Source organism: Microtus oregoni, unplaced genomic scaffold (assembly GCF_018167655.1).
Source record: "Microtus oregoni isolate MIOR12 unplaced genomic scaffold, Mior012 000005F_ref0000423, whole genome shotgun sequence".
In the NCBI taxonomy this organism is placed as follows: Eukaryota; Metazoa; Chordata; class Mammalia; order Rodentia; family Cricetidae; genus Microtus; species Microtus oregoni.
The window spans coordinates 17,700,006-17,726,904 of record NW_024543064.1 but is presented as its reverse complement, the minus strand read 5'-3'; the positions used below and the strand labels follow the sequence as shown (position 1 = coordinate 17,726,904).

The 26,899-nt window shown below is 47.0% G+C and overlaps 1 protein-coding gene and 1 pseudogene across 2 annotated transcripts; one reads left to right on the top strand and one right to left on the bottom strand.

Moving 5' to 3' along the window:
- Positions 1–2,267: 2,267 nt before the first annotated feature.
- Rcan3 (RCAN family member 3) lies at positions 2,268–26,583 on the bottom strand. Of its 2 annotated transcripts, none has more exons than XM_041651328.1 (5): positions 26,357–26,583; positions 17,179–17,414; positions 14,217–14,390; positions 12,537–12,708; positions 2,268–10,549 (listed from the first exon to the last, which is right to left on the bottom strand). In XM_041651328.1, the coding sequence occupies exons 2-5, from the start codon at positions 17,371–17,373 to the stop codon at positions 10,371–10,373; spliced, it is 720 nt and encodes a 239-aa protein (XP_041507262.1). In that variant the 5' UTR covers positions 17,374–17,414; positions 26,357–26,583; the 3' UTR covers positions 2,268–10,370. The 2 variants fall into 2 exon arrangements, with proteins under 2 accessions (XP_041507262.1, XP_041507261.1); XM_041651327.1 differs by having other exon boundaries at positions 17,179–17,411.
- On the top strand, positions 3,872–5,570 carry LOC121448640 (annotated as a pseudogene).
- Positions 26,584–26,899: the final 316 nt, after the last annotated feature.

The window sequence follows — 26,899 nt, the reverse complement described above, 5'->3', positions numbered from 1 at the left end:
TTGTTTTGTGCTTTTTAGAAGCAGAGTTTTACATAGCCCAGGCTGGCCCCGAGCTTGTATATAGTTGAAGATGACTCTGAACTCCTGGTCCTCCTGATCCCAAATCCAAAGAATTGAGATTTCAGATGGACACTACCATTCTAGCCTTACCCTGCATCGTTATTTCAAGACACAGCTCCGGGCAGCCCAGGCTGATGTCAAGCTTGCTGTGTAGCTGAGGATAAACTTGAGCTCCTGATTCTCCTTCCTCCCAAGTGCTAGGATTACATCTAACATCACGCCTGGCCTTTTGTATGCAGGGGATCCAACCCAGGGTACTGTCAGGCTTCTGAGGATTAAGACTGGGGCCCAGTGAATGCCAGGCAAGTATTAAACCAAATGAGCAACACCCCCAGCCTGGTAAGGTCATTTTGAACCCCAAGTTACTTTAGAGCTGCAGGCAGAGCCCAAGGTCTCAACCTGGAAGCGCAGTGCCATCTGGCGGCAGCTCCAGAGAACAGTCTGGAGAGGCCAGCGTGGAAGAGTAACCGGATGCCTGCTCTGTGATCATTTTATTCAAAACTGTATACAGAACCTCTGAGTCCTACATATTTCCAGAAGAATTACAGACTTTAGCTTAAGAGAAGGCAGAGTGCTAGGCAGATGTAGCTATGCAGTCTAGTTCTGGCTTTATTTTGACCAGCTGTGACTTGGGCCACCGGCATCTTCTGGTAAAGATGGATAGAGAAGAGGTGGGAAGAGGCGGAGGATCAGGGGTGCTACCAGTCCCATCCATCCAGGGTTGGGGGTTCTGCTTCTTTCCATCCCCAAACAGAGTAGCTGTGTACTTTTTAGGTTAGAAACAGGAGCTCACAATGCAGCCCTGGAACTATGTGGACCAATTTGGCCTCAAACACCTGCCTCTGCCTCCCTAGTGCTGGGATTAAAGGCGTGTGCCACCACCACCTGGCCTGGCTCCTAATTTTAAAGATTTATTTTATGTACACGGGTGTTTTGCCTGCACTGTCTGTACACCGTGTGTGTGCTGTGCCTGAGGCCAGAAGGCACTGACTCTCTGGAACTGGAGTTACAGACAGCTGTGAGATGTCATGTGGGTGCTGGGAGTGGAACCTGGGTCCTCTGGAAGAGCAGCCAGTGCTCTTCACCACTGGACCGTTTCTCTAGTCCTTACTTACTAAAATAAATTTCACATCATGTAAGATTTTCTATGAACACAGCAGAAAGCTGGGCATGGTGGTGCACATCTTTAATCCCAGCACCTGGGGATGGATTCAGTTGTTCAAAGTCATCTTCAGCTTCATACTGAGTTTGAGGTCAGCCTTGGCTACTGTTACATGAGTCCTTGTCTTGAAAAGAAGAATAAATAAGCACAGTTAAATAACTTAAGAGAGCAGACTGAGGGGCTGGAGAGATGGCTCAGCAGTTAAGAGCATTGACTAGGTTTCCAGAGGTTCTGAGTTCAGCTGCCAGCAACCGCATGTTGGTTCACAACCATCTGGAATGAGATCTGGCGCCCTCTTCTGGCCTGCAGGCAGATATGCAGGTATAACACTGCATACATAATAAATAAACCTTTAAAAAAAGCAGACATATATAACTTAAAATAAGTATTAAGGGCTGGAGAGATGGCTCAGCAGTTAAGAGCACTAGATGATCTTCCAGAGGACCTCAGTTCAAATCCCAGCACCCACAGAACCACTCACCAAGGTCTCTAACTCCAGTTCCAGTGGATCTAGTGCCCTCTTCTGGCCTCCGAAGGCACTAGGTGCATGTGACACAGAGACATTCATGCAGACAAAACACCCGAACAAACACACACATAAATAGATAAAAGTATCAGTATCAGTGCATGTTAGGATACTCCTGTAATCTATCCACCACCTTTGAGGTGAAGGCAGGAGGATAAGGAAGGAAATCAAGGCCAGTCCAGGCTACACAGGGAGCGTGAGGGCAGCCTGGGCAACCTGTATCAAAAACAAAAGTAAACAACAAGTCATTTCTGGTTTCAATACTGTGGAGCTATTATTTTTCCCCAGCAATAAATCATTTTAGCTAAGGAGCACAGCAGGCAGGCAGAGCGGACCCACAGCGCTGTCTGCTGCTAGTGGCACCCTGGAATGCATGTGGCACATACCACACTTATGTGCAGCAGGTCTCTTGCTCATAGATCAAATACGGTTTTTGACTTCCCTGCCCTTTGTTACTGCCCAACCAGTCCTCAGGCACACATACTGAAGACCGCACGCAAAGAACTCTGCTCGATGAACTCATTTTAAAAAACAACTTTTTATTAGTTTCAACATCAAAACTTGTTACATGTAATTGTAAAGTGTCCTCTAAATTACATTCTGCTTTTGTCACCTCACAGGACAAGGAATGTTTAGAGAGCCTCGGAACACAGGACAGTTGAAGCTGATAATGAACTATCACATCACATCAAGCACACTAAAACACGGACACACGGACGAAGATCACTGGCTGGTTTTCACAAGTGCAGCGAGTGCTGGGGCCCAGGGAGATTACAGACGTGTCCAGATTCAGGAATAAATCCCACTGCAGGTTTGGGTATGAAGAACGAAGCGCAAGGGCTGTGAAGGCTTTCCCCACACTCCAAAGACGCAAACGCTCCACAGTGACAGGAATAAACACGCAGGGGCAGACAGCAGTGGCTATGGCGCAGTCGCAGGACCCACACTGCTGTCTCCCCTTAGTTCTCAACCTGACTTAGGGAGACTGGAGACCAACGGGAAACAATACAGAAAAACACCAATCATCTGCATAGATAGAAAATAAATCCTCCTCATGGTGAGAATGCACACCCGGTCAAGGCCATGTGGGAGCTCCAAGGGTCACAGGACCCTCTTCGAGAGTTGCAGGTTCCCAAGAGAAAGCACAAGCCACGTTAGCAGGTCTCTGCACATTCACCTCCCTGAGGTCACTTCTCAGCTGACAGAAACTTTACAGGGGACAGGACAAGTTCCCAGCCCGGCCGGAGACCCAACAGGCTGTGCTGTGTACACCCAGTAACCCTTCTGTGGAGACAGGGTCTCGTAGCGCACAGGCTGGCCTTAATCTACAACAATCCTCCTACCTTTGCTTTCCAAGTGCTGGGATGGCAGGCATGTCATCATGCCTGACAACATTTGGTAATCTGGACTCTTGACTGTCACATTTTGCTCTGCTCAGGAGTGAAGGGAACAGTGGCACGCTGAGGACGAGGATGGCTCTGGAGAAGCACACTCCGAGGGGAGTGTAAAACGTCAACAGTCATTGGTCATGTGGTTGGCCAGGGTCCCTATACCTTATTCTTCCCATGGACTCAGCTGTGTAGAATGTGGGCCTCTTGCTTAGAAGCAATATTTACCCAGGACTCCCAATCTTCTACACAGGAAAGGAAAATGGCTCTTTTTCTTTGAGACAGGGTTTTCCTTACATATCCCAAGATATCCTCCTCCTTTCAATCCTCTTGTCTCAGTCTCCTGAAGGCTGAGATCACAGGCCTGTGCCACCACACCCAGACAGCTGTTTCCTCAACACAGATGTGTTAAGGAACACAGAGGGAGAAGGAAAGATGACCACGCTCACCTGTGTGATGAGGGCCAAGCCTCTCCAGAGAAGAGGCAAGCTGGCAGGCGAGAACCCCAGGCTTCAAAGAATCATGAACACTTCTGATAATTACACCTAAAGCCTTCCTTTAAAAATTAATCCCCGAGTCTGTAAAATAGTTTACATAGAGCTGAATAAACAGGGCGGCATTTTTGTGCTGAGGTGAATGTACCGACACGAATCCGGGTGCCCGGTGCTTTCTGGACAAGCCTCTGGTTGCAGCAGCTGGGAAGTGTGAGCAGGGAGGAGGCTGAAAACAGAAAGCATGGAGAGAGAGATCACAGATCTTCGAAGCAAACTCAAAGAGTGTGAAAAGGAGCGATTGAAAGCTGCACAGTATGGCTTACAGCTCATGGAGAGGCAAACTGAACGGCAGCATCAACTGGATAAATGTCATGAAGAAATGATGACCGTACTGAGGGTTATAACCCGGAGAAGTACGACCTTCAAAGAGAAGCTGAGCTCAAGAGTCGGATGTCAGGAAGTTTGAGCTGTGAACGTGAAGCTGTGAAACAACAGAAAACGCAGCTGGAGCAGCTAGAGATGCGGCTACACAGAAGCCACGGGCAGGAAGTGAATGGCCTGAAAAGTAAGTTAGAGAAACCGAAAGTGGAATTAGATGGAGTGAGGTTAAGTGAGAAGCAGCTGAAGCAGAAGCTGGACCACCAGGAGGAAGTTCTCGCCCACACATCGGAAGAGCTCCGGCGAATGGAAGGTGTGAAGACTGCTCTCCAAGAGGTGAACGAGCCACGGTACAAACAAGAACAACTAGAATGTTCCAATGCTTCCTTAATGCACCGGGTAGACCGGCTTCAAGAAGAAAAAGAGGAGCGAGAGAAGGAAGTGGTGTCGTATTATAATGCCTTAGAGAAAGCTCATGTAGAAAATCAGGATCTTCAGGTGCAGTTGGGTCATGCGCCCCAGCAAGCCTTGGATCCCAATAGTAAAGGCAACTCCCTGTTGGCAGAGGTGGATGATCGAAGGGCGGCTATGGAACGTCAGCTCAACTCGATGAAAATATCAGTCAGTGAAGAAGCACAATGCATTCACCAGAGAATGTTACAAATCTCCACACTGCTGAGGATGCGGGGATCTCAAACTGAGTTGAAGCAGCAGGAACGGTTGTTTGCCATGTTGGAACAGAAGAATGGTAAAATAAAACACCTTTTAGGTGAAATTAAAAATCTGGAGAAATTTAAGACCTTATATGAAAGTATGGAATCGAAGCTGTCCACATCAGCCAGCCCTTGTTCTCTAGAAGACATCACCTACTTTGCAGATTTACTTCAACTAAAGCTTGAGAAGTTAAACAAAGAAAACGAAAGCACAAGAGGCGAGCAATCCACACAGAGAATGAAGGCGCTGTTTGAGAGCCAGAGGGCCCTGGATACTGAGCGGAAACTGTTTGTGAATGAAAGACACCAAATGAAAGACGCCTGCAGCTTTCAGAAAGTGAGAACATAAAACTGAGAGATAAGTTAGCTGAATCAAAGCTGAAGTACGAACCTAAGAGGAAACTGAAGCGCCTGTGCTCAAAGAGGAGCGTGAGGTGCTGCCACTGGGTGTAACTGCCCCAGAAGACACACCTGTTGCCAGCTAGCCTCTCTCCTTGCAAGAGTCCGCCTCTGGAGATGCAGCTGAAGACAGAGAAGAAATGTGTAAAGCTCATGGACGGTCCAGGCAGTGCTGAGGCTGTACGTGAACAAAGAGGGAACACCCCCAGCTTCCCCAGGTTATCTGCGGGATCAAAGCTTTCAACAGAGGAGAAAGAAAGGAAAGAAACTACAAGCAAACTGGAAAAGGGAGCCTGCAAGAAATCACACACCATCATGTACGCGTCCTTAAAGTCAGCCCCGGAGATGCAGTGCCCACAGCAGGAGGAGGGTGTTGCTCTGCGGGGCTTGCTGAGGATCGTGCCTGTGTGCAGGATACCCTTGTGGAACATTTGCATACACCAGTGCTAAGACCTCTGTGACCAAAAACTCAGCTTTTATTTAAACCTGTTTGCTGCACTGGACCAGATTTTGAAAGTTATGGGATAAATAACGTTCCTTAAGAACTGAAAATTGGACAGTACAATATTGAAGTTATTATGTTTTCCTAAGTATAGTTTCATGAATAAATAAAATTTTATTTTCCCTGTCTTGAAAAAATAGTTTAATACAAATATAAATCCATGTCCATCTTTAGTCTTGAGCAGAAACTGATTTTCTAAGCACAGAGGGAGGGGGACCTCCCCCGGCAAACTTTCAGCTCCATGCATGCGGCCTCATTCTCTGTGCCGGCTCCTCTTAGGACTCTTTGTATTTTAACAGTTTGAACACGACTCTCCAGGGAGCCCACATAAAGTGCTAACCCAACTGCCGTGACCAAGGAAACATTCTGGAAGCAGATTCTAACCCACAGCTCAATGGCGGTAAGAGCACAAGTCACGATCAAGCTGATTAAAAGCTCCCAAGTCACTACCTCTATCACCAATGTTTAAAAGCCATTTCTCATTCGCCATAAGGAGTCTCTCTCTTATCTGCTGGGCCTCCCGCTCTTCTCTAAGTGACGGGAGAAACATCCTCCACACTTTAAGAGCCCAGTGCATGAAAAGACGTGGAAGAACAGGGAAGGCCAGCTGCAATCCCTGCAGCGCTGTGCACGCCCATGTAAGTCTGGGGTTAGGTCAGTCACATTGATTTTCAGACAGTCAAATCATTTCACTTGATAATCATGGCTTTTTTTTTTTTTTTGGTCTGATTTGCTTTTTTAGAGAGGGACTCACTGTGTAGCCCAGGCTGGCTCTGAATTCAGTGCTCCACCTGCAGTGCTAAGATTAAAGGTGTTTCCACCATGGCAATAATCATGATATTTTACAAAGACAGGCCGTTGGCTGGAGCTGGCTCAGCGGGAAGAGTGCATACTGCTCTTGAGGACCAAGTTCAGTTCCTAGTACTCATTCAGGTATCTTTCTACTGTCTCCAATTCCAGATCTAATGCCCTGTTTTGGCCCTTGTGGGCACCCATATGTACACACAGACACATAAATAAAAACAAATCTTTAAACCTTACTAATCTCAACTCTCACTTTAAAAATACTTTTAGAGACAGATTTCATGAAAATGGTACACAGTCATCCCCTTATGGGGCAAACTGCTCCTGACCTGTACCTGGTGTCCCCTCAACTCAAATTGCCCATTTAGTGGCCACAATGATCTATGTAAACCTTTATGTAGAACTTAAAATCTCTGTATAATCCTCTTCCTTTTTTGAGACAATCCTATGTAACCCAGGCTGGCCTTAAATTCACTATTTAGTTGAGGACAACCTTGAACTCCTGACCCTTCTGCTAGCAGCTACCCCCGAGTGCTGGATTACAAGTGCCTGCCAACACATGGACGTCCTGACATTTGAGGGATGAGTAAAACTACCTTTCAGCTCTTCAAGGAAAGGGGCTGCTCCTAGCTCCTGCCTCTCCACCTCTCTCCATGGACCTTTGGCTCCCACAGGTGGGTGTGTTGGAAAAATCTAGACTCTAAGAGCCAAACCCCCGCAGTCCTGCTGGCAAGCCCTACTAAGTGTCACGGCTTCATTACCCTTTACAGGGTTTTTCTTAACACAAAGCCCCGTTCTCTTCCTTGCATCCCTCAGTTTGAGTCCCACGAAGAGGTGTGGCTTTCTGAAGAAACCATGGTTACTGTTAGAGCTTCTTTCTGTAGAACGAACTGCAGATTTCTCCAGGAGCACGAAAGAGCTCCTGAAGAGCAGCAGGGCACTCTCACAAGGGCAATGCAGAATCCCCTAGGGAAGTTAATTCCAAGAAATAATTCAGCCGGGCATGGTGACACATGCCTTTAATCCCAGCATGCACGATGCAGAGGCAGGTGGATCACAGGGAGTTTGAGGCCAGCCTGGTCTACAAAGTGAGTTCTGGAACAGCCAAGGCTGTTACACAGAGAAACCCTGTCTACAAAAACAAAAAAGAAAATAATTGAATTAATTCAGTTTGAAAGAAAAATGCACATAAATCTACTATGGGAACTGGAAAGACGATAAGGGCTAGACTGTGTGCTGTGGTACATCTGTAACATCTGTAATCCTGGGCTTTGGAGGTGGGTGCAGTAGGATCAGGATTCAAGATCACCCTTGGCCACACAGGGAATCTGAGACCTGCTACCTGTGCTACCTGAGACCTTTTCACAAACAAACAAAAGAACAGGACTCATTTATTATAAAATGGGTACACAAACTGAGCATCAAAATAGCTTAAACACAGACACCTGGATACTCTGGTTCATTTCATTAAATAGTGGATGAATATCTTTTCTTCTTCTTGAGCTTGTCTTATGGAAACAATATAGCAGAAAAGAGGAAAATACTAATATCTGCTATCCAGCAAAGTTTAAATGGCTTCCCTTCTCCTTGCACACGCCCTATACATACACACGATTTAATACCCTCAAAAAGATTGAAAGAGATGAACAGTTGGCACCTCTTGACTTAAAAAAAAGGAGTAGGCCAAGTGTGGGGGCGCACACTTTTAATTACCTCTCAGCACTCAGGAGGCAGAGGCAGGTAGATCTCTGTGAGTGCGAGGCCAGCCTAGTCTATAGAGCAAGTTCCAGGACAGTCAGAGCTAAAATAAAGAAAACCTGGGGGGGGGAAGAGAGAGAGAGAGAGAGAGAGAGGAGGGGAGGGGAGGGGAGGGGAGGGAAGAGGAGAGGAGAGGAGAGGAGAGAGAGGTTCTTAAGTTGGCAGCTAGAAATGAAAGCTAAGACTAAAAATTAGTTTTGATCACTTAGAGAATTAGAGAGAATTGGTATTGCATAATGCGGAACACAAAAACTTCCCAACTGTTGAAGATCTACTTGTCTGCTGGCAGGTAGGGTCTGTCCTGCAACCAAAAGAAGCAAACTGCTGAGCTCAGAAGTGCAAAGGAGAGCCTATCAGCTGACCTGACAGAGGATGACTTGGGTCCAACAAACCAGTGTGGATGGAGTCGTAATCTTCAACCAAACACACAGAGTTCAGCATCTGAGGTCAAGGACAACCCTTCCTGTTGCTGTTGTTGGTGATGTAGGGCACACCTGCAATCCTAGCACTTAGGGGATAGAGGCAGGAGTTCAAGGTCGTCCTTGAGATGTACCAAGTTTGACGTCAACCAGGACTATATGAGACCCTGTTTCAACAAGTCAGACATTTGTGTGCAATACAGTTTAAATCTTCAGAAATCAATTCCACCACAAAAGACACTCAGCTCTAACATGTCACCCAAAGAACATAGCCATCATGGCTTCAATGTCTCCATTTTCCTTCCTTTACAGTAGCTGCCAAGTTGGTTTCTTAGTTCTGTGCCAGTCCCTTCACATATCCCCACCAGCCCTGGACACCTGCTGTGCAGTGAGAGCACAGTGAGGAGACCAGCCGACGCACCTGGAGCAGGAGAGCCTTCTGTAAGAGGGGCTGCAGCCCCAGCACACTAGCAATGCTGCACTCACGTACAGAGGCTCAAACACAGCTTCAAGAGCAAGAAGCTGTTCCATCTGAAAGTCGACTGCAAGCCAAGGTGGAAACTTTCACTAAAAAGGGAAGCACACAGGGGCTTATACCTTCAATCCCACGACTCAAGTGGCTGAGGAAGGAGAACAAATGGTCTTGGGCTCAAGGCCAGCCTGGGCTACATACTGGGTCTCAGGCTAGACAGCGTAAGACCTTGTCTCAAAGAAAAAGTACTGGTGATTTTTTTTCTTTCTGAACAGTTGAATACTTGAATGGAAAAATTTGAAGTGTATGGTGGCTCACTCCCTGTAATTTCCAGCACTTGGAAGTCTAATGCAGGAGGATCACAGAGGATTTTAAGCCAGCTAGCTACAAAGTGAAATCCTGTCTTCAAAGAAAATAAAAAATGAAACACCTTCCAATTCAAAGTGGTCTTCAGAAAGTCTTATTATTTTCTGAAATTTAAGACTGGACTAACATCACAGAGCTACACACAGCACAGGACAACTCAGGCAGCGACAAGCCAGCACTAGGATGGTCAAGAGAGAAACTGAAGAGCCACCCTCCACAGGCTGCAACTCCGTATCATCACCAGCCAAGCTTCCCAGTGATACATCCTACTTGCAGGGTCCAGGCCTAGGAGGGCTGCACTGGGAGCATGGTCCTGGGCTCCACCTCCACCAACCGCAAGAGTGATACTGAGGAGAGCCAAGAAACACGTCTGCGCATGCCGTTTGGATCTGATAATCTCACTCATTTGGCAGTTCATCCCCAAGGCTAGTGGAAAAATACTGAAGAAAAAAAGGCTTCTACAAATGATTTTGGATCTAAGATTTCTTTTCGTGCCAAAAAAAGATCATGTATACTGAGTGACATTCAGCCTTTGCTCAACGTATTTGTTAGACACAACCACACCAGTACAAAGAATACCTACACCAAATTACTGAAATTATGAGACTAATTTTTAAATCTGTAAAAAACAGTAGTGCACTGGGTGATTCTAATTCTGGCCTTCGGTACCCAATGAGCGATACGTTCCGGGGTACTAATGTTTTTGGGGAGGAGTCAGGTGCCACACAGTGGGGGCTAACCTTGTCACTTAAAGTGCCATTCGGAGCATTGCTCAAAATTTCAAACAGCTGACTGCATCTGCTACTTCACCCCATGTTCTGGCCTGGCAAGGCTGACCCTGCTGCCAGATGGATGCAGCAGCATCTCGTGGCTGTGCTCCAGTGCAGGTGCAGCAGTAGCAGCAGGAAGCACAGGTGCAGTGGCTGGGCTCACAGTGCACAGTCCAGCTGCTCACTCAGTGCGGCTGTGGGAGCTTCCGGGCGCCGAGTCTGCGTGATTTTTTGTTTTGGGTTTTTTGTGTCTTCTTCCTCTTCAGTTTCGCTTTCACAGACGTGCACGACCACGCTAGGGGTGGACTCGGTTCCTGCATGCAGTTCGTATTTCTCCCCTGCCGAGGCAAGCACAAGAAGGAGCCTGGCTGTCAATGGAAGGAATTAATTTACTTCCTAACTTCCTCTTCCACTAGTTCATTTAACAGCTGCTGGTTTTTGAGACTGAATCTCATGAAATCTGGGTCAGTCAGAAATTTGCTGCTGTAGCTGACACTGGCCTTGAACTCTTTAATTTTTCTGCTTCCATTCTCCCAAGTGCTAGGATTGTAGGCATATGTTGCCTTGGTGGGTTTGTTGCTTAAAACTCTGTAAAATCGGGGCTGGAGAGATGGCTCAGTGGTTAAGAGCACTGGCTGTTCTTCCAGAGGTCCTGAGTTCAATTCTCAGCAACCACATGATGGCTCACAACCATCTGTAATGAGATCTGGCGCCCTCCTCTGGCATGTAGGTATAAATGGAGACTGTTGTATACATAATAAATAAATATTAAATAAATAAATAAATAAAACTCTGTAAAATCATCTATCCTGCACCAGAGGGGCTTAGCCTGTTTGGCATTAAAAATTTCCCTTTTTTTCCTCTCGACGGGGTCTCAGTATGAAGACAGGCTGGCCTGGAACTTCCAGAGAGCTGCTTGCCTCTGCCATCCAAGTGCTGTTAAAGATAAGTGCCACCATGCCCTGCAGAAGTTCCATTTGTTGGGCTGGAGAGATGGCTCAGTGGTTAAGAGCATTGCCTGCTCTTCCAAAGGTCCTGAGTTCAATTCCCAGCAACCACATGGTGGCTCACAACCATCTGTAAAGAGGTCTGGTGCCCTCTTCTGGCCTTTAGGCATACAGACAGAATATTGTATACATAATAAATAAATAAATATTTAAAAAAAAAAAGAAGTTCCATTTGTTAAAGACACTGTCCTTTCTGTCCTGGGAGTTAAATCCAAGCATGGCTGCTAAGCTCACAGGCACCTTCAGGGCAGACCCATTCAGCATACCCTGAAACCATCCTATTCACAACAACATCCTGGCCATCATGTTAATCTCCATGACTCAGGAATCATAATCAGCATACTCAGGAATGGGCCTGCTACTGTATGAATATACACAAGCTTCCTTCATTCAGGGAGCACCTTGCTTTGGAACTAGCTCCTGTCTCTTCCTGCAGGTGAGGAAGTTTCTCCACTCTTATGTCCTTTGCTTACTTGGCTTTGTGCTCGCTATGATGGGAACCCATTGATTAAATTATATAAATACTAATTAACTTGTTAATATAAATGCTAATTGCTGTTCTAGAAACAACTGAGGTGGGTTAGTTACATTCATAAAGGTTTTGGGTCCCATGGGAGGCTCTGGCTAGGCTCCAGGTAGCAGTTTCTAGTGTAGGACCTGACTTCTGAAGGAGTTCAAACGGCCACAAGCATAAAGCTCTTTCTTCTCAGATGCCTCTGAAGTGCCCTGAGGAGACATGCTGTCCTGAACAGCTGGAATCAGCTCCTCACATTATTAAAGAGATGAGAGAGACAGCACGTAGAGAAGGAAAGTAAGAAACAAAACAGAAGCCGGGCGGTGGTGGTGCACCCCCTTAATCTCAGCACTCGGGAGGCAGAGGCAACCAGATCTTGAATTTGAGGCCAATCTGGTCTACAGAGCTAGTTCTAGGACAAGCTACAAAGCTACAGAGAAACTCTGTTTTGGGGAAAGAAAAAAAGGAAGGAAGAAAAGAAGGAAGGAAGGAAGGAAGGAAGGGTTGCAGAGAGAAAGTAGCCAGTGTGTTCGCTAACAGTCTGTGTGAACGCCCAGCTGAATCACTGACAGTGAAAACGATCATGCTGTACACACCATCTAACGTTCACAAGCAGATAACACAGGCTTGGCAGCTGGCTGAGGACCACAGTATTGGAAATACAGTCAGAGTGTGGACCCAGACTGGTGTGACTGCAGTGTCCCCTGGGCAGCCTGCTGGTGCTGGGCTCCACACCCCCTACTGAACACCGTCTCTGATGCACAAAGCTCCTGGGGACAATAAGAGCAAGAGCAGAAGCCGTACCTGGCCCTAGCTTGGAGACAGCACAGAGTAAGTCGTAGTTGATCACCGGCATCGCATCTTCACTCTGCTTCCACCCCACGGGCGGGGAGGCTGGAGGGGAGATGAGGAACTGCTTGGCGGGCTGTGGGGGCAGTAAGTAGGACTTATCCCGAGCCTCCCCAGACACCTGCACCTGCAGGGAAGGACATGACCACGACCGCTTTGCAAATGTGTCTTCGTTTTCTTCATTTCCATCTTTACGGTAACTGTTACTTTCTTAGAGGGTGATTAAAAAGATCCTAAAACGTTTGTGATCTTCCAGAAGGGAGACCGGGTTCACCTGGCTCACTGCACGGGACCACACACACCGGAAACTTGATAAACATGAGTTGTGTGAAAGAAGCAGTGTGCAAACAGACGGACGGAGAAACGCACAGCAGTGACTGTGGCCGGGATCTGGGCTCTCAGTGCTCCTCAGGGCCCATGTGGTAGAGGTTTACTCCCGAGGGGTGAAACGGGAGCCTTTAGGAGCCAGGGAGGTCTTTAGTCACTAGGAGCACACCCTAAGGCACAGTGGGACCCCAGTCCCTGACTTCTTGTTTCCCATGAATGAAGTGAACAGCTTGGCTTTGCCTTCATGTGCTACACCCATTGCAGGCCCAAAAGAAAAGGGACGATCATATATGGACTGAAACCTCAAAATCATGAGCCAAGACTTTTCTCTGTTACAGTTATTATCTCTTGTTACAGCGGGTGTGCTAGCTAGTTTTATGTCACTTGACACAAGCCTTCATTATTGAGAGGAGGGAACCTCAATTAAGATCAGGCTGTATGGCAAGCCTAGAGAGCATTTTCTTAATTAGTGATTAACGTGGGAGGACCCAGCCATAAGGGTGGTAACACCCTGGGCTGGGGTCCTGGGTTCTATAAGAAAACAAGTGAGCAAACCATGAAGAGCGAGCCTGCAGGCAGCACTCCTCCATGGCCTCTGTATCAGCTCCTGCCTCCAGGTTCCTGCCCAGGTTGAGCTCTTGCCTTGGCTTCCCTCAGTGGAAGGTGATTCTGGAAAAATCCTTCAGTGTCCATGCTACTTTGGCCATGGTGCTGCATCACAGATGGCATTACAGACTTCATCGCAGATTAGTAACCCTAACAAGCTCAGTGGGAAGAGCTGACGCATGACAAAGCTCCAGTCTTAGAAGAGAGGAAAATGCCAGAGGAGACAGGTCAGCTCTTCCCTCCTACCATGTATGTGTGGGTTCCAGGGACCAAACTCAGGTTGTCAAGCTTAGTGGCAAGCACCTTTACCCACTGAGCCTTCTTGATGGCCCTTGAAGATTTTTTTCTGTTCTCCCACAAATGTCCCACAAATGTCCCATCCTAAGTGCTATTTTAGATGCACAGAACATTTAATCCACTAACCTTGAAGGTCAGGGCTTAACCCTTGGAGAGCTCTAGCTAAGCAAAGCTGCCACTAAAATGAATCCCTTAACTGTTAGCTGCAGCAAAACAAAGACAGAAGGCTTAATACACTCCTAAGATAATGAACTTAGGTATGTGTAAAGTAAGAGAAAACACGACATCGTCTGCTCATGGGAACGTCGACTTCACAAACCTCTGACCCAGTGCTGGAGGGAGAACTGCCAGGAGCTGTGACGGAGAAGCAGCTGTGGTGACACGCAGCCACGCAGCACACCGTACCTGTGCGAAGTAAAGCTTCAGCTTCTGGCCATGGAAGTCACTCTCGTGCAGCTCTATCCGAGCTCTCGCTGCAGCCTCAGGCTTGCTGAAGTTGATCCTCACTCTGCGGAAGCTCTTGAACAACTGGAATGTGACCTGGTCATCATAGAGGGTGAAGAGAGCTTCGAACCTCTCCTGCGAGGAGGGCAGCAAGGCAGAGAGAAGAGGGAAGAAGAACAGAATACTCCTGTTAACAGGACGCCTGCGGAAGAGAAGTGGCCGGGTGAAGACCCTATGAAGTGCACTCCTTTCCTTCCTGAGAGCCCCTCTCTGGAAGGAGTTCAGGGTGGACGTCGTGTGACTTGTGCTTGCATCTGCACTGACTGAACACGGCTAGCTTCGTTAAATACTGCAGCTTCAAAGGTCATAAGATAAACATGATGCATAAGCCAGCACACACGCGTCTGCACACAACAGGAGCACAGCTGCCAAAATCACCAGTGTATCCAGCTCTGCTGTTCCTTTGACAAAGGAACATCTCTGGTACTTGGGGTGCCCCTGATTTCTTCACAGTGCTAGGCATTTGTTGCTGCTTAAGCCTGACACACTGAGCAAGATGTGTCTTAGAACCTGGACACCTCCCCCAGCATGTACACACAATATAACACAGAGAAATCACTCCTATCTTTTTTATTTTTTTAAAATTTTTTTTTAGACTAGGCTCTTACACAGGCCAGGTCAGCCTCAAACTTGCTAGCAGCTGAAGATGGCCTTGCATTCTGATCACGGGGTGCCACCAGGCCTGGCAGCTTCCTAACTTTCGCTTTTAACGTCTATGTATCTTTATGCTTAAGAAAAGTTTCAGAAACAGCAATGTACATATGATATTCATGCGATGTGTGCAGTAAATAAAGCCGACTTACTACCCACTGTCTTGTTCAGAGAGTGTCTCTCACTATGAAACACTGGTTGGTCTGAAATTCAGAGAGCCACCTGCCTCTGCCTCTGCCTCCTGGATGCTGGAACCATAGTATCTTTTTATAGACTTTATAGACTGGCCTTTAAAATCTTCAGATATTAAGTTAGACAATGGTGGCATATGCCTTTAATCCTAGTACTCGGGAGGCAGAGGCAGAAGCAGGTTTCTGTGAGTTCGAGGCCATCCTGGTCTACAAAGTGAGTTAGTTCCAGGACAGCAAAGGGTATTACACAGAGAAATTCTGTCTTGAAAAATCAAAAGTAAATAAATAAAATTCAAACACTGAACAGTTCCAGTAGTGTTTTGGTTAGGCAGACTAGGAAAGAGTTGGGGTGAGGATACTGTAATTTCAGAACAGAGCTCTTCCTCCTTTCCACTTAGCAGCCTCCTGTGCAGCCTTCATTGCTCGTCCTCAGCCACTGCCCTGAAAACCCATCCCTCAGGGCAGCGGATAGTTCGTGGGTAAAGGTGCTTGCTCCTGCTACACACTGTCCTAATTAGGTTTCTTGGTATATCTGGTTTCCTCTGGCTAAAGCGACCTTCCTTTTCTCTGTAAAATTCTAACTCATAGCTCTTCCCCAACCCCACATGCCCCTCTGAGAGACTTACTGAGCCTGGCTGCGCACTTGTCCACTGAAACTTTGGTGGATTTCCAGTGTTTCTAGAGGGTCTAACTTTCCATTTTGTCGCCGACCCACCAGCCCCACTGCAGGACTGTACGCCCGTGACTCAGATGCTGCTTAATTCACACTGTCCCTCGACCTATGCTGCAGGTGCTTGAGCATGTATCCAGCTCTGCCCTGAAAGACACTGAAGGAAGTCCAGCCTGGGCTACAGAGTGAGAATGGGTCTCACTGAAAGGAAATTCTTTGTGTACACAGTTAACATTTAAGGATCAAATCAGGAGTGGTGGTTTCTAGCTGTGTATCCAGTGCCCAGGAGGCTGAGGAGGATTGCCCAGATGTCAGCCTAGACCACACAGTGAGACTATGGCTCAGAGAAAGAAAAAAAGGTGTGCAGGCTTTTATGAGATCACGATCTCTCTCTCTCTCTCTCTCTCTCTCTCTCTCTCTCTCTCTCACACTCACACACACACACACACACACACAGTTTCTAAATAAATAAATAACTTTAAAAAGATAATCTTAGTTTTCCTTCCAAACCATACAAAGTACTACCAGAAATGTTAACAATAATTAATCCTAATAGCCTACATGCAATAAGCCCTAGGAAAAAGCCGAATTCCTTCTTCAGTGAATGCACAAGTAGGAAGAAGCCAGGAAAAAAAATCCATGTGCTTGGAGGTTGGGTGTGGTGACATAGCCCTGTGACATATCTCAGCATTCAGGAGTTAGAGCTGGGAGGATCACTGGAAGTTCTAGGCTAGTCTGAACCACACATCTATTTCCACGGCAGTTCGGGCCACACAGCCAATCCCAGGCCAGTCTGAGCCACACAGCCAATCCCAGGCCAGTCTGAGCCACACAGCCAATCCCAGGCCAGTCTGAGCCACACAGCCAATCCCAGACAATCCTGGGGCCAGAGTAAGACCTTGTCTCAACTACAGCAGCCTGTTGGGTAAAGGAGGAATTAGTGGTGGAGGTGGGAAAGGCACAAGAGAGGATGACAGAATGTATATGGCAGAATCACATTAAGTACAGAAATAAAATTACTAATGATTCACATTATGTATATTTAATATCTTCGAGTAAAACATTAAAAAAGCTTTTCCTCAATTACAGTCTCCAAAACTCAATGAATAAGAGAATGAATGAAAAGCACATTTAATGAGCCTTGAGTTCACTAAGAGCCAAGGCTTCTCAGGTGGAGCAGGAGGACTGGCTCTGCAGCACACCTGTGAGTGGCAGACGGCGACTCTCCATGATACAGGGAGGGACCCAGTGTAGCACACACTGTTATTTCACGTCACGGGCTCTCGGGCCGGTCTACCCAAAGCTATCTATGCTTCCCATGGTGTAAGTGCAGGGACTGGGCCGTGCCTACCTTCTGCTCTTGGACCTCAAACACCGCTTCGTGGACACTGCAAGCAAAAAGTGAGGTGGGCAGGTCGCTTAGATCCATCATCTCTTCCAAGTCATCTTCATTTTCACCGAACACCATCTCCTCTTCCTCTTCCTGATCGCTGCTACAGAGATCAGACTGGCTATCATTCCAAGATTTCATGGTGTCTCGAAGCATCTTCTCCGTAGGGAAAGTTCTAGGATATCTGCCAGGCACTGCTTAAAAAAAAAGAAAGAAAACAATGGAGAAAAAAAAAAACTGAAGGCCTGATCATGTTGCAGTCAATTTATCCTCAAGACAGCAATTCATCAAGCAAAATGACTTTATCGAGGAAAGATCAATCAGCATTTAAGTCAGCTCCAGCTCTCGCAAATGAATTTCTATCTACAAACCTGATTTGCTTAGCAGATTTTATGGGGCAATGGAATATGAAGAAGTGAAAAAGCAAATGCTTCCTGGTGAAAACGGGATGAGAAGGACGAGGTGACAGGATCGCATCAACATGTACTTTGGTTTACAAGCAGAGAGAGGGAAAGTGGGAGCCGGAGCGGCCCTCACATATTTGTTTTGGGTTTTAGGTGGCAAACACTGGAAGTGGCCCAGCAGAATCACACCCACACGGTCTGCTCGCCATCTGCACCCTGAAATGCTGTCTGTGAGGCTCTGCCTTTCTTACCCAGTGTGCTTTTCTTCCTGAGCAGACTCTCAAATAACTAAGTTGCCTATGTCTCCGAGTTCCCTCTAAAAGGTGTTCATGAACACACACCAAGAGTGTACAGCATACAACTAAAGCTGGAAGACAACCCAGAAGACGCACTCCCCAACTTTTAGACATTGTGCACTTAGAGTCAGGCCTAGAGCTGGCACTGTCCTTCTGTGAAATACTGGGGCAGAATCTGCCTGTGCCTGGCTCCTCAGGAAACCACACCACGCTCATCACAGTGTACCTTTGCACATGTGACATGGAACTGAAGGAAAACCACGAGTGACAGAGACACCGAGTGATCATGATTATTACGACTGCACTTCTGAGTTCCCTTTCATTTTGAAGGACACAGGCTCCAGATGCATTGCTTACACAGAATACATTTCATACTAGTTATTAACTATGGGGTAAAAATAGTGTAGTTTCCAGCTGGGCAGTGGTGGCGCACGCCTTTAATCCCAGCACTCGGGAGGCAGAGGCAGGCGGATCTCTGTGAGTTTGAGGCCAGCCTGGTCTACAGAGTGAGTTCCAGGACAGCTAAAGCTACACAGAGAAACCTGTCTCAAAAACAAAAACAAAAAAGCAGAGTTTCCCATTATTCTATACCACTCAAGACAACCTTAAAAAAATAGCATCTATCCTTGCTCTGTCAATATTCTGGACACCTACTGCCAGGCGCTGAATAGTTCTCCTGTAGGGCCAGCCAGTCCCACTCCCTAACGGGGCCTCATCCTGCTGTCTGCTATACCGTCCACTTCTCCACTTGCTCCTCTTCTTCGGCATGGAAGCCTGTTCATATTGGATCCCCACCATCGGTTCTACCTTGTTGTCATCTACCTGCTCCTCTTCCCACCCACTCCCTGTATATGGGTTCACTTACTTTATTTCCTCCCCTCCACTCCCTCCAGGGTTTAGTCTCCCAAGCAGCTGCCATTCTCTGTCGGCTTCAACTCCCCTCACTACTGACAACCAAGGCTTCCTGAGCACCAGAACCCACTTTCTGCAGTGTGCCCTCGAGGCCCCTCTCTTCACTCCCAGTCTCCCCCCAGGCTCATTTTCTCAGTCAGTCTTTACACCTGGGTCTCTCTGAGGTTCCAGCGCTGCCCCTCTGGAGCCCTTAGCTTCTTAGTTCTCACCTGGGTTTCCTGCGTCTCTGGGTCCCCCATGTGCCAGTTGCATTGCACAGACTGCTCCTAAGCCGTGAAGCACGGCATCAAAGCCATGGGGAAAGGAGGGCTGAGTCTGCACCACGCAGAACTGGAGGTTTGAGAGATATACCACATCCCTGGAGATTCTAAGCTGCCCCTTGCCCCACAGGTCTGACAATAAATTTTAGCTGATTCTTTTAATTGCTGTGTGAGGCCTTTCTGGTCTGAGGGGAGCCCCCAAGAGAGTGTCTCACTACAGCTTTCATGGGGGAGACTGGGCTCTCACACTCCGCTCCCTTTTCTGCTCTAAGGTTATTCGGCTGCTGACAAATCACCCGCCTGCCCGTGTTCTGCCCGTGCCTTCAAATCCCTGCCAGTTTCTGACTCACAGCTGCTCAGCAAGGACTGCTGAACAAAAGCAGACAGCACCGAGCTTCACGCCATGCCACCATGTCACTGGCATGTCATCAATGACAGAAAAAAATTCAGTTCTGTGAGGAATCAGAGATGTACTGTGGGACAATGCTCTTGCACCCTGTAAAGATTTGTCACTTGTATGGTTTAATAAAATGCTGACTGGCCAGTAGCCAGGCAGGAAGTGTAGGTGGGGCAACCAGAAGACTCAGTCTGCAGTTATCACCCAGATTCCGAGGACACAAGGTGAGAATGCTTCACTGATCAAAGGTACCAAGCCATGTGGCTAACACAGGCAAGAATTATAGCTTAATTTACGATGTAAGAGTCAGTTAATAAGAAGCCTGAGCTAACAGGCCAACCAGTTTATAATTAATGTAGGCCTCTGTGTGCTTCTTTGGGACTGAATGGTTGTGGGCCCAGGCGGGACTGAAACCTCTGTCAACAGAGATGGGCTCCCAAAAACGGTTGTGAAGGACAATAGCAGGTAAAGAATAGGTGCAGTCAGGCACCAAGCAGGCGTGTGCAGTCAGGACGAGAAAAGTCAGAAAGCTGGTAAAGGTATTTAGTACCAGTCTAGTTTAACCTGGGGTATAAAAGTGGGCTTTCTTTGTAGCCTGTCTATGGCATTAAGTGTTTGTTTTTTTGTAATCCCTCATTTATTTTTTATTTATTCCCCCACTTAAAAGATTCTGGGTGGTGGTGGCACACACCTTTAATCCCAGCACTTGGGAGGCAGAGGCAGGCGGATCTCTGTGAGTTCGAGGCCAGCCTGATCTACAGAGTGAGTTCCAGGACAGTCAGAGCTGTTACACAGAGAAACCCTGTCTCGAAGAAAAAAAGGAACTCCCTCAATATCCCCCCACAAGAAATATGCACAAAAGATGGTCATGGTAGCTCATGTTTTTAATCCCAGCACTTGGCAGACAGAGGCTAGTGGATCTCCACGAGTTCCAGGCCAGCCTGGTTACATAGGGAGTGAGTTCCAGACCAGTTCTAGGCAGGCAGAGCTCCTTCGGGGAGGGGGAGAGTAGAGGAAGGGAAAGAAAGTCAGGCCATTTTTGGCCTACATATGTGTAGCACTGGCCTTGATAGTGCTAAGCCCATACTCTACTATTGAACTACAGCCCTAATCTACAGTCTACTTTTGATAATTAGTACTGTGTTTCAAGGCTCTTCCTCCAATATGACAAAGAATAAAAATAGAGCATAGGAAACAATCCTTGGTTTGACTTAGAATTTTATATATTCGTTTCCTGTTTTTCTACCTTCATCTTATGGTAGCTTTCTTTTGATATAACTTCAAAAAGAAATGATAAAAATAGGCTTAGGCATGCACGGTAGCTCATGTCTATAATCTCAGCACTGGAGAGCCTGAGACAGGCGGAAAGCCATGAGTTTGAAGTCAGTTTGGGCTATATAGTAAGTTCCAGGCTTGCCTGGGTTACAGGGTAACAACACATCTTAGCTGGGTAGTGGCGCAAAAGCGTTAATCGCAGTACTCAGGAGGAAGAGGTAGGAAGAGCTCTGTGAGTTCAAGACCAGTCTGGTTTACAGAGCAAGTTATAGGACAACCAGGGCTACACAGAGAAACCCTGTCTCAAAAATGCAAAAGAGATGGCTCAGCGGTTAAGAGCACTGACTGCTCTTCCAGAGGACCTGGGTTCAATTCCCAGCAACCACATGGCAGCTTACACCTGTCTGTAACTCCAGTTTTAGGGGACCCAACACCCATAGCAAAAACACCAATGTACATAAAAAAAAAATCCAAACAACAACAAAAACTAAAACATCTCTACATATAGGTAGCAGACTGCCTTTTATCATTCTCTCTCCAAACTATTAAAAAGTAAAGCATAGTTCATATCCTATCAAATCAGCATGAGAGCAAAATCCATTTCTTACACAGTAGTAAAACCCATCCATTTAACAATGATATAATAGCATTATCTATTTTAGTCTCTATTCAAATTTTATTAATTATCTTAACAATGGCCACAATAATAATTTTTCCTTCAAAATTACTTATTGTGGCACTAAGGGTTGGACCCAGGGCTTCCTACATACTAGGCAAGTGCTCTACCACTGAGCTGCTTCCCAGTCCTCTTTTTATCTGCATTTTGAGACAGAGAGACATGGTCTCATTAAGGTGTCCAGCCTGGCTCTGAATACTTGCTTTAGCTTGGCAGTCCTTGACCTTTTGACCCTCTTGCCTCAGCTTCTCTGTTAGCTGGGATTATAGGCCTATGTCACCAAGCCCAGATCAAAGGTTTCAGATCATTAAGTAATTATGTTATAAGACTTACACATTTATATTCTTAAAAAGGACAGAATGGAAATGCACCTAACTGTGAACGTGTCTGAGCAATCCCCGGTCTCCAGGAGGGGTCAGAGGCCACCTTCAGACCTTCAACACGGGAACTCTGGCACCAACAGGACTCCGCTCGTACACATGACTCTACCTATCTTACCTGTTTCTGGTGGCTTTGGTTTTGTAAACTTCTAGTGCCTCCTTATGTATGTGTTTTTACACACATGTATGTGCTGCTATGTGTCATGGTGTGCACAGGGAGACAGGGCAATTTTTGGGAGTCTGTTCTCTCCTCCTACCATGTGGAACTCAGGCATCAAGTGCTTTTACTCCGTGAGTCATCTCACTAAACCTGCCTGACTGTTCCTAATTTCTCAAGCAGAAAATGTAGATAGTAATAATCTCCACTCAATAAAGATGTTGGGAGACGTAAACACTCATATTCATAATAACGGTTTGCACATGGCCAGTACTCAGTCATTCTTTTAAAAACAAGCATGATATGAGTTTCCTTGTTGGTTGAAAGGGCTGAAATAGCATCAGCACGGCTGGTAGAACTGATATTCAAATCATAACACAGAGGAGAAAAAAACAACAAGACAACCCTCTAAATGATCACAAAGGAAGAGAAATCCCTCGCAGTTTGTATGACCCCAAGAAAAGCAGGGAGGCTTTGTCAGTAAACTGAGCTAACGAGTTATCTGCTTCCAGTGTGGAACAGACTTAAAGCAAAAACGCCACTAGGCCTTTGCATGAGCCTTACAGAAATTTATGTCACAACAAAATTTTTACGGTATCAGCCATTACTTGACAGATATTGGCTGTCTTGCTAAAAACACACAATGAGGTTTTTTTTGTGTGTGTGTGTGTTTGTTTTGAAGTCAACACTGTCAATGACTTCAGAATTTCCTGACATTCTAAATGTGGTTAAAACTGAAAAGAGAATCTGGGTGGCAGAGACGCACGCCTTTAATCCTAGCACTCGGGAGGCAGAGGCAGGTGGATCTCTGTGAGTTCGAGGCCAGCCTGGTCTACAGAGGGAGTGCAAGGACAGGCTCTAGAGCTACATGGAGAAACCTTGTTTGGGAAAAAAACAAACAAAAAACCAAATTAAACAAAAAAATTGAAAAGAGAAATATACATGGACGTCACACACTTTAACCTAGCAGCTACTTAAAGCTAAAGTTGGCTTCGTTAAGGCAGTGCACAACACAAGGGTGGGGCTATGGCTCAGCACTACAGCCTTGGCCTGGCTCAGGAGGCCCTAGCTTCCATTCCTAGCACAGAGGTTTTATTCCTGACTGCTGGAACTATTGCAGCCTCCGCTTGTGCTGATCGGGGCTTAGCATCACCTCCAGTGCTGCCTTAGTCCTGGCTGGGCTCTGGCAGACGGCTTCTTCATAGAAACATGAACTGGGTGGGAAACCTCCAAGGAGCATGGCCATCTGCTTTGCTGGACCAGCCTCAGGACAAGACTAATCCACCAAGGCTGCACGCCAAGCAATTTCAGTCGATAAGGAAAAGGTGAATTCTTTCTGCTCCAGAATTTAAAAAAATATTATGTTTCCCAACTTGAGGAACATTTTAATATCTTAGCCAGATTTGTTTGAAATGAGCAAAATGTCTACAAAAATACCAGAAGCAAATGTGTACTTTATTTGAATTTCTAATTTAGACTAAATCTTCCAAAAGACTATTCAGGACTGCCAACATCGGGGTTCTGAAGTCTACTATGATTCCTCTATCTCCCAGTCCTTCTTATCGATCAATGACAGAATTCTACTTTTTTTAAAAGTAGTAATGGCAAACAAAAATCATCATAATAAAGTTAGTGGAACATTAGTGTAAAACAGGTTATAAAGACTAGATTTGGGGCTAGAGAGATGGCTTAGCAGCTAAGAGCATGCACTGCTTTTGCAGAGGACCAGAGTTTGGTTCCTAGCTCCTACCTCAGGTGGCTCTTAACAACCCGCAAGTCCAGCTCCAGGGGATCCAATGTCCTCTTCTGGCCTCCACAGATATCTGTGCTCATGTGCATATACTCACACAGAGGCACACTTTAAAAAAAAATCTTTTTAAAAGTTATATTTCTGGAGCTAGAGAGATGTCTCTTACTCTTGAGGAAGACCTGGGTTCTGTTCCCAGCACCCGTACGGGAGCTCACAACTATCAATAATTCCAGGATATCTGATGCCTTCTACTGGGGGTACTAGGCATATGTGTGGTACATATACATACAAGCAGACAAAATTCATGCACATAAAATAAACCTCTAAAAACTTAAAAATTACATTTCTGCATTTTCAGGACCTAAAGTCACGCCATTTTATTGATAATCTACAACGTTCCTATCATCATCGCTGATGGTCTTACTCCACCCATCAGTATGAGAAAGGCAATGCTCAGTGCGACTTCGGAGAGTGACTGACGCTATTTGTTGCTGCGTGTAACCCAGTCACTTCACTCCAGGGCCAGGCACCCTCCACTCAGTAACTGAAGGATTTTTCCCTGTTCTTACACTGGGGTTGAACCTAGCACCTCAAGCACGCTGGTCAGGCGCTTGAGCGCCATCGCTCCAGGCAAAGTGGAGCTTTCTGTAGGGTTCTGGAGCTAAAGTCAAAGGCTGCTTCTGAGCAACACCTGCAAGCCACTGCACAGGGTCACAGGTCAGAGGAATGGAGTTCTAAGTCACACTACTTTTCACACCTTTCCCGCTTTGGGACCCACATTTCCTGTACCCTCATGTAGCGTTGCTTCTCATTTGCTAGCCTAAGACTACATGGGGTTCTAAAACTGTAAAATATATCATGATTGAATGGTAAAGAAGAAAATCCCCCAAGCACTAAAACCTCCTCTTTTGGAGACTGGTTGCCGATGAGGTAAGATGCAAAGCTGTAGCAAAGACTAACAGGACGCTAATTTTAATTACTTCATGATCATCCTACATCCAAAGTTTATCAGAACACTACATAAAATCCCGGTCAAAAAGAACAACTCTGCATGCCAGGAAAAAAAAATCTAGACTCTGAGACGTACTGTATTTTTTAATTCTGGCTTTTTACTTATTTATTAGTATGTATGTGTGTCCCTGTGGGTGTATGTTTGTGCATCAGGTACATGTATGAGTCTTCAGAGGTAAGAAAAGGCGTGGGATCACATGGAACTGGACTTGTGAACTATCATATGGATGCTGGGAATTTATGCCCAGTCCTCTGCAAGAGCAGCAAGTGCTCCAAATAGCTGAGCCAGCCCTCCAGCACCAATATTTTGTTAGACTATATTTATTTAATGTATGTATTGTGCTTGCCTGTGGTCGCAGCAGCACTCACATGGAGGTCAGAGGACAACTCGGAGGAGGTGGTTCTCTCCTTCTACCCCTTGGGCTCCCTGGATCCATGAACTCCAGCTGCCAAGCGTGCTGAGCCCTCACACAGGACCAAACATTGTTTTACAGTTTGACACACTGGATCAGAGGTAATGGCATAGTGATAAAATGAGAGGTTTTTGTTTTGTTTTTTGCTTTTGGACAGGGCCTTGTTAAGTAGTCCAGGCTAGGTTCCCAAGTACTGAGAAAGAAAAAAAAAAAACAAAAACAAAACCGTGCGCCACACCCAGTCCTTAGAATAAGATTTTTTTTTAAAAAAATTTATTTATTTATTATGTATACAGTGTTCTGTCTGCATGTTTGCCTGCATGTCAGAAGGGAACACTAGATCTCATTACAGATGGCTGTGAGCTACCATGTGGTTGCTGGGAATTGAACTCAGGACCTCTGGAAGGAGAGTCAGTGCTTTTAACCTCTGAGCCATCACTCCAGCTCCCCTAGAATAAGATTTTTAAGTAATCAGCAATTACAGATACTGATGAAATTACTTTTCTAGCCAACAGTAGATGAAAGACTTCTACGAAAAGTTCAAGAAAATCTGTTGTACTAGACAGCTTTCAACAAGGGGACGCGAGTATTTTTTGGTTTTAAATCCGACACTACACCACTCTAAATAATCCTAGTTTGAATCTGAAACACGGGTGTGAGCGGCTAGAATCTTAATCTCCTCAAGAGATGATGAGATTTCACACGGAAGCTGGAACCGGGCAACCTGGAAACAGACCGCTATTGAAGGCGCGTCGGTTCAGGAGGCGGACACAAGTTTCCAGAAGCCAGGGAGGCAGAGATGCGCTGATGATATTCCTGCATCCTGGGGGAGGGAAAAGGGGGAGGAGACTGGGGCTTCCACCTGCTGCCAGCCTGTTTTCCTGGCCACACCTTCCCTGCCCTCGAGGGCAGGCTGGGCCTGTCATCTTCCAAAAAGTCGTACAGTTGATGGAAAAATTGGTGGTGGAGGAGGAAGGACTTGGGGGGCGAGGGGTGTTTTGTAGGGTGTTACCCCGAAGCGCCCTGGGAAGACCCTGGGGACCAGGCGGCTGGCCCTTCGCAGCGTCTAGGGGGCTCCGGGCAGCTCTGGCGGCTGCTGCTACGGCTGAGGCTGCTGTAACTTTCGGGGTCCCGGGGATCCCCAGCGCCGCTGCAAACCTGCCCCGAGCGGCCGCACGCCGGCCCCGCCCTGCGAAGGGGAGACTCACCTGTGCGCTCGAGGGAAGAGGCCCGGGGGCGACGAGCGCGGCCTGGGGCAAACAGAACCCCTCCGCCCGGGGCCGCGAGGAGCCGCCACGCCCTCGACGCCGGCGCCTCAGCCGGGGACGCGGGCGGTGACTTGGGCCCGAGCGAGGTCGCTGGCGTCGCGCGCGCTCCCGGACCCGCGCGCCTCGCGCCCTCCCTTGGGGCCTGGCACCTAGCGGGCGCGAGGCGCAGGCGCACGGACCAGTGGGTGGGGCCAACAGCTGGGTGGGCGGGAGTCCGGCGAGGTGGACGGGGCTGTATGGGGTGTGGCATGTTCTGCGCGCGCGCACTCGCCCGCTCTTCCTGGCTTTCTGGCACAGCTTGTAAGGGCTTTGGGCGGGAACCCTGTGCTAAGGCTTTATTTGACCTCCAAAAAAGGACCTTTGACAACCCCTACGAGTTCGCCGCGACCCAGAACCTCTCCTCTCTCCTTGCTGACACCACAGGACAGTGACAAGAACAGTTAGCAAAGATACTAGAAATCTTCTCAGGGCGGGTTCCTGTGA

Bases quoted from the DNA above. Each gene is read 5' to 3' on its own strand.
- Rcan3 (XM_041651328.1), bottom strand. From the start codon at position 17,373: ATGCTTCGAGACACCATGAAATCTTGGAATGATAGCCAGTCTGATCTC. The intron at 12,709-14,216 runs GTACGGTGTGCT...CCTTCCCTGCAG, and splicing joins TGAAGCTTTACTTCGCACAG to GTGCAGGTGTCTGGGGAGGC. The intron at 10,550-12,536 runs GTACGGCTTCTG...TTGCCTCGGCAG, and splicing joins TGTCTCCAAGCTAGGGCCAG to GGGAGAAATACGAACTGCAT.